Genomic DNA, 9,770 nt, shown 5'->3' with positions numbered 1-9,770 from the left:
TGCTCTTCTTTGAAATAGTGCCAGAGGATCTTTTACGTCCACCTGAGAGAGCAGATGGGGCCTCGGTTTAACATCTCATCCGAAAGACGGCACCTCCGACAGTGTAGCACTCCCTCAGTACTGCACTGGACTCTCAACCTGTTGACTGTGCTCAAATCTCTGGAATTAGAACCCACAACCTTCTGACTCAGAGCCAAGGGTGCTACCAACTGAGCCGCAGCTGTAATAATATACATGAAGTGCATACACTCAATGGGATGTGACAGTGGGCCAGTGGGAGCCCTAGGAAGGGAACAGGCTCTTGCAGTGAGGTTGGCATAGCTGGGCCCAGGCTCAGCGTGCACGTCACGTGAGCGCAGCGCGGTGCTGCCGCCAGGTGGTGTACGTGAGCGCGCGGCTGTGACGCCGAAGGCTGCGTGCGCGACGCCGCCAGGTGGGGTACGTGTGCGCGCGGCTGTGACGCCGGTGGCTGCGTGCGCGCCGCCGCGCTTGTCGGTTCTGGCGGAAGATGGCGGCGATGGCGGATCTGAGCGATTGAGAGCGGGAGTCGCCGGGAGCCCAGCGGCGGAAACACGGAAGCGCCGAGAGCCAGGGTTTCAGTCACAGGCAGCGGCCTTGAGCACGCAGCGAGCCGGCACCAGGGGGAAGCGAGCCAGGCCGGTGAGTGAGGCCGGAGCCCCCAAAGCTGGGGGTAAATCTCGGCCCGGGAGTAGGTGCCAGCACCTCCCGGGGCTGAAGCAAGGTGGCAGGGCCCACCTCGGGCCGAACGCCCAGTGGGACAAAGCAGAGAGTCCATGGAAGCAGCCCCAGTCAAGCAGGGCTCAGCAGGTTGCTCACCGCGGATTCCCGGTGCTTTGGGCCGGGATCCGGCCCTTTGTACTGGGAGCCTCCGCGGAGCCCAGTGAGTTGAGAATTGGCCACATGCCAGTGGTAGCCTTGGAGGGCCTGGGCCCAGGGTCAGGTGTAAAACCCACAAACTGCACCTGTATTGAGAGCCCCTCTGCCACTATTACTGAGACGTGGAGCTGAATCCAGAACCACCGGGCAGGGAATTCCAGAGGGCAGTATCCTGGCATCCTGTAATGTGGGTAAAGAGGGGTGGCACAGTCCTTTGAACCTTATAATGTGAGTTCGGTAGCAGCATGGCCTTTGTACCCCATAATAATATGGAAGAGGGTCAGCATGATCCTTGTACCCCATAATATGGATAAGGAAGAGGGGCAACATGGTACCTACACCCTATAATGTGGGTAAGGAGGGGTGACATGGACCTACATATGAGTTAAAGTGTGATGGCATGGTCCCATGTACCCCATAATATGAGCAAGGAGGAGCAATTAAGTCACTGTACCCGTAATGTGGTTAAAGAGGGGTGGAGAGGTCACTACTCCTCAGGTGTGTACTGTACAAAGGATTAACACATGAGAAACTGACAGGTAGCCAGGAGATCTTGACTTTATTTCGGTTCTGTTAGTCTCTGAGTTATACAGGGTGGGGAGGAGTGAATCATTTCTGTTTCCGCATAATTGGATAGTTCTAGGTGAGTGGTCAAATCTCACGTGATTTTTAACAATGAAATTGAATTTGTCCTGTTCAACAGAAATTTATTTTCTATCCTGACAAGCTGGTTTACAAATAAATAGGGGCTGGAGTCTTGCAAAAACTGCCCCATGAAAGTCGTCTTGCGAAGAAGTTTGAAAATTCAAATGTTTCAGCCAAAAAAAAAATCACACGGTTGCTGATTTCAGTTCTGTTGTTAGAAAAGATGCTTGGCTGACTGGAAATGCAGATCAAGGGTCATGTTTTGAATCAACCAGTACAATGCGTCTTTGGAGTGTTTAATTATCATCACTTAATGTGTGGTTATTGGAGATGAGTCTGTACAGTAAAGGTGCAATTATTGAAGTAACTGTACATTGCAGTGTTGCTAGGACTTCAGTAACACATGATGGGCATATGAAATTTTTATATTATGTCCATTTGCGCTGTGAAAAACACCCTGCTGCACAATTATAGATTTAGGTTTTCCAAATGTATTTGGAAAGTGCACTCTGAGCTGTATAACACTAGGGTGATACTCTGGTTGTTAACGGTCTCCCCCTGGTGCTGGAAATAGTTTAATGTGATGAATTGCGTATTGCACGTACATCCTGTCACTTGCCACTTCATAGTATGTTGTATTATACCACGTAAACTATTTGGCCAGCTCCATCGCTAAAAGCTACAGGCACAAAAATAATCAAAAAGGCTAATGGAATGTTGGCCTCTATTTCAAGGGGATTGAAATTCAAAAATGAGGAAGTGATGCTTCAGTTGTACAGAGCCTTGGTCAGACCCCATCTGGAGTACTGCGTTCAGTTTTGGGCACCGAACCTCAGGAAAGATATATTGGTCTTGGAAAGGGTACAGTGCAGATTCACCAGAAATATACCAGGGCTTAAATTCTGAAGACATATTGCTTATAAACTTAGCTTCTATTCCCTTGAGTTTAGAAAGTTGAGGGTGATCTGATTGAGGTATTTAAAATGATTAATGGATTCGATAGGGTAGATACTATTTGCTCTAGTGGAGGAATCCAGTATAAGAGGGCATAATTGTAAAATTAGAGCTAGGATGAAATCAGGAAGTGCTTTTTCACACAAAGGGCAGTGGAAATGTGGAACACACTTTTCTCCCCCCCCCCCCCCCCCCCCCCAAAAGGCTCTGGATGTTGGGTCAGTTGAAATGTTCAAGACTGAGCTAGATAGATTTTTGTTAGGTAAGAATATAGAAACATCAAAGATAGGAGCAGGAGTAGGCCATTCGGCCCCTCGAGCCTGCTCCGCCATTCAGTGAGATCATGGCTGATCATCCAAACTCAGTACCCCATAGAAACATATCAAGGGCTATGGAAGAAAAGTGGGTGAATGTAGTTGGGGTACAGATCAGCCACAATCTAATTGACTGGTGGAACAAGCTTGAGGGGCTGAATGGCCTACTCCTGTTCCTATGTTCCATAGGTGACTCGCTGCCTATATTGAGTTGTTGAAAAGTTAGTATGCTATGAAAGTTGCAGTAGGTGATGTTTTTCAGCTGTTGCGCTTATTTGAAGGGAAACGGGTCTTACACCAAAGAACTTCAGTAACTGATAGAACAGAGGAACAAAGTTTATTGACAGCAAAGGCAGCTGACACTGAGTGAGTCAAAACTCTTTCAGCAAGATGCTGGGGGTCATAGAGATAGGCATAGGGTGCAATCAGATGGAAGCAATGGTCCCTCTGCATCGAGGTGGGGGAATGCCATCGTGGAGCAGGCTAGGGTTGAATAGTGGGGATATTAAATGACAATTCTGGAGTTTTGCTTGATAATATGGCCTGTGGAAGGAGTAGATCTAATGAGCAATGTGGGATTTACTTTGCTGCTTTATGTAACTGAAATTAAGAAAATCCAGGTTATTTTTTAAGTGTGACTTTTTTAAAATTCAGAAACAACTAACAGCGTAACACAAAATGAAATATGTGCTTTCTTCCCTGTATCCCTGGGAGCACAGAGTGTTTTGCTGAGACTGGACAGGTAGTTCAGTTCTGGTACACAACAGAGCTCCCAATACTGCCACAGCGATTACAGAGCAGTGGGGAGGTTCTGTTCTTTTAAAAGTGGTTAGAAATCCATCTGGTTTGTATATAGTTTACTATTGACACCATTTCATTCTTAAATAAGGTAATGAGCATGCCTTTCTGTAGTGGGTCATAGGAATTGAGAGATTTCACACCGTGTTTTGGCCTTGCTAAATTTTTAGCAGTATTGACTAAGCTTGGGCTGTGTTGCCGATTCTTGTACGTAGATCTTCAAAGTGCAGTGCTTGCTATGTAGGCAAACGTCAACCATTCACATTGTTGAAATGTGAAAAACATCCAGCAGTGTTTTGTCCTTCTAAACCAGGGCTTTGTGTGGAAAGGGCATTTTGAGTTGAATGACACTGGGGTGACGCACTGGTGGGTACAGATATGTCACTGCGGTTGGTGTTAGCGGTGGAAGCAATTTGAGATGATGAGTTAAGAGCATCACACGAGAAGCTCATCACAACTTTAGTGTTATTTTAAGTTCAATTTTTACTGTACTGTATTGATGTCAATACATAAAATGTCTTGTGACAACATGAATGCGATCTGTGTCTTATTGAGTTGATTGAACTGATCAAGTTCTGGATAATAAGTGCCCAAAACTAAATACAGGACCTCTTCCAAAATTTCACAACCACTTGGTGTTCCTCAATTGGCTGAAGGCTGTATGGGAAGGATCGGATAACCTGAGGATCCTCGAACTGATTGAGACAAGGTCCCTAAACACTTTGACTTGACTTCCAGTCTTTGCCTTTGTATTCCTCCCTTTATTTTTCCATTTTCTCGAAAGAACATTGCCCTCTCTGGGTGTGGCTGCTGTTATACCCGATTCCAGCTAGTGGGGCGATCGTGTGTGCTCCATATTACAAGAGTGTATCGTACATTATGGAAGCTACCAAATCGTGGGGTGCTGATAATACACCCACAAAAGAAACTTTAAAGTCCCATCAGATTTCTAAGGGGAATTTTTTGCTGGTCCAATATAAGAAGCATCAGGTATAGAACCTAGCAGACATGTCTCCTATATATGTTCAGTTATAGACTCCTGTATTTGCAGACGACACAAAGCTGGGTGGGAGGGTAAGCTGTGAGGAGGATGTCGTGAAACTCCAGTACGATTTGGACAGGTTGGGTGATTGGGCAGAAACATGGCAAATGCACTATAATGTGGATAAATGTGAGGTTATCCACTTTGGTGGCAAAAACAGGAAGGCAGATTATTATTTGAATGGCAATAGATTGGGAGAAGGGGAAGTGCAAAGAGACCTGGGTGTCCTTGTGCACCAGTCGCTGAAGGTAAGCATGCAGGTGCAGCAGGCGGTTAAGAAGGCAAATGGTATGTTGGCTTTTGTAGCGAGAGGATTCGAGTACAGGAACAAGGATGTCTTGCTGCAGTTGTACAGGGCCTTGGTGAGACCGCACCTTGAGTATTGTGTGCAGTTTTGGTCACCTTATCTGAGGAAGGACGTTCTTGCCATGGAGGGAGTGCAGTGAAGATTCACCAGGCTGATACCTGGGATGGCAGGAATGACGTATGAGGAGAGATTGTGTCGATTGGGCTTACACTCACTGGAGTTTAGAAGATTGAGAGGGGATCTCATCGAAACCTATAAAATTCTGTCAGGTCTGGACAGACTAGATGCAGGAAGGATGTTTCTGATGGCCGGGGAGTCCAGAACCAGGGGTCATAGTCTAAGGATAAGGGGTAAGCCATTTAGGACTGAGATGAGGAGGAATTTCTTCACCCAGAGAGTGGTGAACCTGTGGAATTCTCTACCACAGAAGGCAGTTGAGGCCAATTCATTAAATATATTCAAGAAGGAGTTGGATATATTTCTTAAGGCTAAAGGGATCAAGGGATATGGGGAGAAGGCAGGGACAGGGTACTGAGTTTGGATGATCAGCCATGATCGCATTGAATGGCGGAGCAGGCTCGAGGGGCCGAATGGCCTACTCCTGCTCCTACTATGTTTCTAAGAGGGAAGAGAAAGAAAAAGGGGAGACTGACAACAGAACCTCCAGCAGTTCTAGTACTGCCAACATCTAGTTAATGTTATTGATATGAACATTAAGAGTTGTTCAGTTTTTAATCCTTTGTATTATGAGCATACTGGATCTGAGAATTGCCATACTTTCAACTTGCCTTTGAATAAATCTTTCTCTCGTTTGTAATATAGAGTGACATGCGATGGCCAGCTCGTCAGACAGCGAGGATGACAGTTTTATTGCCATGGACACAGAAGAAGTATTGGATGGGCCCATGGAGCAGGACGAGGAACCTCATGTCGAATTGGAAGTTGAGGAAATGAGGCATAACCGCTCAATGTTAGAGTTGCCTGAGGAAGTGCTGGAATACATCTTGTCTTTCTTGTCTCCATACCAGGAGCACAAAACAGCTGCTCTTGTTTGTAAACAGTGGTATCGACTCATTAAAGGTACGGAACGTGGTTCGGGGTAAAAGGTTTGGAGTAGGATAGAGATCTGGAATTGTGACCAGAAAGTTATTTTGGTGCAGGTTATAATGAGTACTACAGCAAGAAAAAATTGTTCATAAGTTGGCTGTAAGAACATAGAATTTCTACGAACAGGAAAAGGCTGTTAGGCCTAATAAATTGGTCCCTTTTTGATCGATCTCCCCTACCTACTCACTGTAGACTGTCTCGTGATCACCTCTTGAACCCATTTATACTGTCCTAGTTATATCCTTCTCTGGTAGCATTCCACAACTCTAAATTCTCTTTGAGTGAAAACTTTCCCCCTGTCTTACCTTCCTATTCATAACTTCCTGATCTTTAACTTGTGTTCCTGATTTTTGAACCCTTCACAGTGAACAGTTTACCTGGATTTGCCTCATCAAATCCCTTCACAATCTTGAAAACTTTAATGAGGTAAAGAATGTAAGGCTGTGGGTGTTTGTTGTATCCTCTTCAACTGATCCACAGAATTTATCTTCCTTCATTGGAGCCAAGATTCTTCGTATCCTCCAGTATTGACACTGAGTGCAACCCTCCAGTGTTAAACTGGTGCAGTCTATGTGCGCTCCTTATACTGAAGAAGCACTAGCAGTCGGCACTTGATCTTGTACCCTTTCGTTGTGCTCTTGCAGAGAAGGGTGTATGGTGGCTCAATGCACTGGAGCAGCAGTGAGTGGAAGGATCCCTCTTGAACCCATTTATGCTGTTCAGTTTAGTAGCCTTTCCTATAACTTCTGCTGCAACTCTAATACCGTTTGGGTTTTCCTGACTCCACTGAGTTCCCGATTTCAGTTGCATTATTTGGGGGTGTGGGAAATCAAAAATAAAATTGCCATGTCTGTGAAACATGCAGCCACACAACTGGGTAAAACGGAGTGTCAGCTGTGGCTCAGTTGGCAGCATCCTCGCCTCTGAGTCAGAAGGTTGTGGATTCAAGTGCCACTCCAGAGACTTGAGCACAGAATCTAGGCTGACACTCCAGTGTGCTGCACTTTTGGAGACGCCGTCTTTCGGATGAGACGTTAAACCGAGGCCCTGTCTGCTCTCAGGTGGACATAAAAGATCCCATGGCACTATTTCGAAGAAGTGCCGGGGAGTTCTCCCCGGTGTCCTGGCCAATAATTATCCCTCAATCAGCATCACCCAAAACAGATTATCTGGTCATTATCACATTGCTGTTTGTGGGAGCTTGCTGTGCGCAAATTGGCTGCCGCGTTTCCTACATTACAGCAGTGACTACACTTCAAAAAGTGCATCGTTGGCTGTAAAGCGCTTTGGGACGTCTGGTTGTTGTGAAAGGTGCTATTTAAATGCAAGTCTTCCTAAAAGTACCATTGCCAGAGCTTTGTGAGTAAGTTGTCACAAGGAGGTAATTGACTCTGAAATCCCTACAGGAAGTGGGGTGGGGGTGGGGGGTGCAAATAGAGGGATCTTATTCCCTTTTTAAAAATGCCACTAAGCTTCTGTGTCTCTTTGACTCCCAGGCGTGGCTCACCAGTGTTACTATGGTTTTATAAAAGCTGTTCAGGGAGGATATATTCAGTGGGAGAGCCGGACCTATCCGTATCCCGGGACTCCGATTACCCAGCGCTTCTCACACAGTAAGTAGAGTTTCCTGATGGTATTACTTTGGGCTGGGTGGACTGGAGGGTGTTTATTAAAGCAGCTACTGTATTGGCATTGCTGCTCTGCATAAATTATAACTGCAGTTTACTGTGCTAAAGCAGGAAACCCACTGGGACTGTGCTAATTTACCTGGCTTGTCGCTGTCAGAATCTATTTTTAATATTGTTTTTTTGGGGGCTCTACCAAGAAGAGTGAAACATTGATTTTAGTGAGTACTCGAGTGCTGCTCACTTCTCCTTCCACTTTTCTCCCCTTCTGTCCCCAAATTGCTGACTATTGCTGGGTATGGGTTCTGTGGGTGCTGATTCTCGAGTATGGATTGCAGGTGATGGTACTCCCTTTTCTTCCCCCCCCCCCCCCCCCCCCCCCCCCCCGCCCCCCAGTATCTCTCCTGTAATGGCTGTTCTTGATTTTTTAGCATAGTAAGTAAGTGTTAGCAAGCTGTGCAGAACATCGCCTCCAATCCTGTCATCCACCTCCGTTAAATGTACCAGGAGGGTAAACCGTGAAAGATCGTTTACGCTGGTTGGCGAATTGATAACAAGGGGGCATGGACAGGATTATCATAGTAGAATGAAGGGGGAAGTTGAGACATGAAATCTTCAACATAATTTAACATGGAATTGGATAAGCATTTAAAAAGGGAGAAATTATTTAAAAAGATATGTAGACAGAGCAGGGAAATGAGATTAGAATAGATAACTCCAATTGCAGAGTTAGCACCAGCACAGGCTTGCTGGGCTCTAAAATCTTTAATCCTAGGTTCCATCCCCAGGCTGTGCTGAGCTAGCTGATCTCAACCAAACTATAATTTGGGCTGTTACAATTGGCCTCAGTAACCTTGGCTCAAGGACAGAAAAGCAGCCAGGGTTGCCACTGCTGATCGCTATCTAGTGACTCCTGTTGGAAAGTGGATGTTAGCTAAGGACAGGGTGAGGCTTAACTGTGATGGCTGTCATAGACAAATATCCCACCAGTACCCATCGCGTGATCTCAAAGCTGAAGAATGGTCAGTGTTGGGTGAGACAGTTGAGGGTAACCAATGCCATTGGAACTGAACCCCAGCAAGAGCTGGCACTTTCAAGAGTCGGGAGGGGAAGGCACAACATGAGATTTGAGTTTCTTTACACAGGAGGAATTTTAATTTTTCTGATTTACAGCACCAGGAATGCAGGCTCCAAACCAATTTATGCAGCATCCCAAATCATTTTTTAAAAATTTGCCCCAATGGGTTTATTTAGTGGAGAAACTGAAGCCTTATACAGTTGACCGAAAGTTTCTAACTCCATTCCAACTTGCACATTGTAAAAAGTAGTTGAGTTTAGTCTGCCCAAATCCAGATCACAGTTCCTTTGCCTCATCCAAGCATTGGTGGGAGCTGTTCTGTAGCAGCCCAGGACCATTTCATTATTTTCCCTATGTATATAGCAAGATATCACCAAGTAGGGGAAGTCACAGGGCCAATGACCCTTTACTTGTTGTGGCCTTGCGAGCCCCATAAGCCTCGGCCTGTCCTCAAATTGTGTTCTCTTGTCTTCAATTGCTGTCCTGCTCTCCAAGTAGGAAAACATTTTCAGATCCTTTTCTGTTCCGGAACCAGTTAGTCGATTCCAACTTGTAGTTCTGATAGACGAACCTCAGACCTGGAGGCTGTGGTTGCTTGATCAACATTTGTTCTAAACAGGGCCGCGTTTGGTAGTATTTTCATGTCAAGGTGCTACAATGCTATTCATTTCTTGTACACATCACCTGGCCACCTAGCTCTATATTGTCATCAACTTTTATTTATCAGTAGTACACTATTCTATTGTTTGTGAATAGTGTGAAGAGGAAAGAACCAGAACAGATCCCTGTGGCTCTCTATTAGTTACTGACCAGCTTGTCGGAGCCTTTTCCATTCATCATCACTTCCTATTGCTGAGCCAGTTCTCAATTGACGGCCTCAACTTTTTTTTAATGGTCCGTATACATGGGATATTATCAAATATTACCTGAAAATCCAAGTAGATCACATCCAGTGCCTTATTGATCAACTTAATTCCCTCCTCAAAAAATATTTCCAGTGTAT

The 9,770-nt window shown here is 45.5% G+C and overlaps 1 protein-coding gene across 3 annotated transcripts in view; it reads left to right on the top strand.

The window, feature by feature from the left end:
• The first annotated feature begins 457 nt into the window (after positions 1-457).
• fbxo42 (F-box protein 42) overlaps positions 458-9,770 on the top strand; it is a 54,183-nt gene continuing 44,870 nt past the window's right edge. For 2 of the 3 annotated variants that reach the window (XM_085967033.1, XM_085967032.1), the window contains exons 1-3: positions 458-660; positions 5,780-6,037; positions 7,561-7,677. In XM_085967033.1, coding sequence (XP_085823159.1) covers positions 5,791-6,037; positions 7,561-7,677 — 364 coding nt within the window. In that variant the 5' untranslated portion in view covers positions 458-660; positions 5,780-5,790. The remainder of the gene's footprint in view (positions 661-5,779; positions 6,038-7,560; positions 7,678-9,770) is intronic. The other variant, XM_085967034.1, reaches the window with a different exon arrangement.

Source organism: Somniosus microcephalus, chromosome 25 (genome assembly GCF_052327205.1).
Source record: "Somniosus microcephalus isolate GS21.2 chromosome 25, FLI_Smic_1.0, whole genome shotgun sequence".
Taxonomy (NCBI): Eukaryota; Metazoa; Chordata; class Chondrichthyes; order Squaliformes; family Somniosidae; genus Somniosus; species Somniosus microcephalus.
Note: the sequence above shows the minus strand (reverse complement) of the source record. Positions and strands in the feature narration are given on the sequence as shown.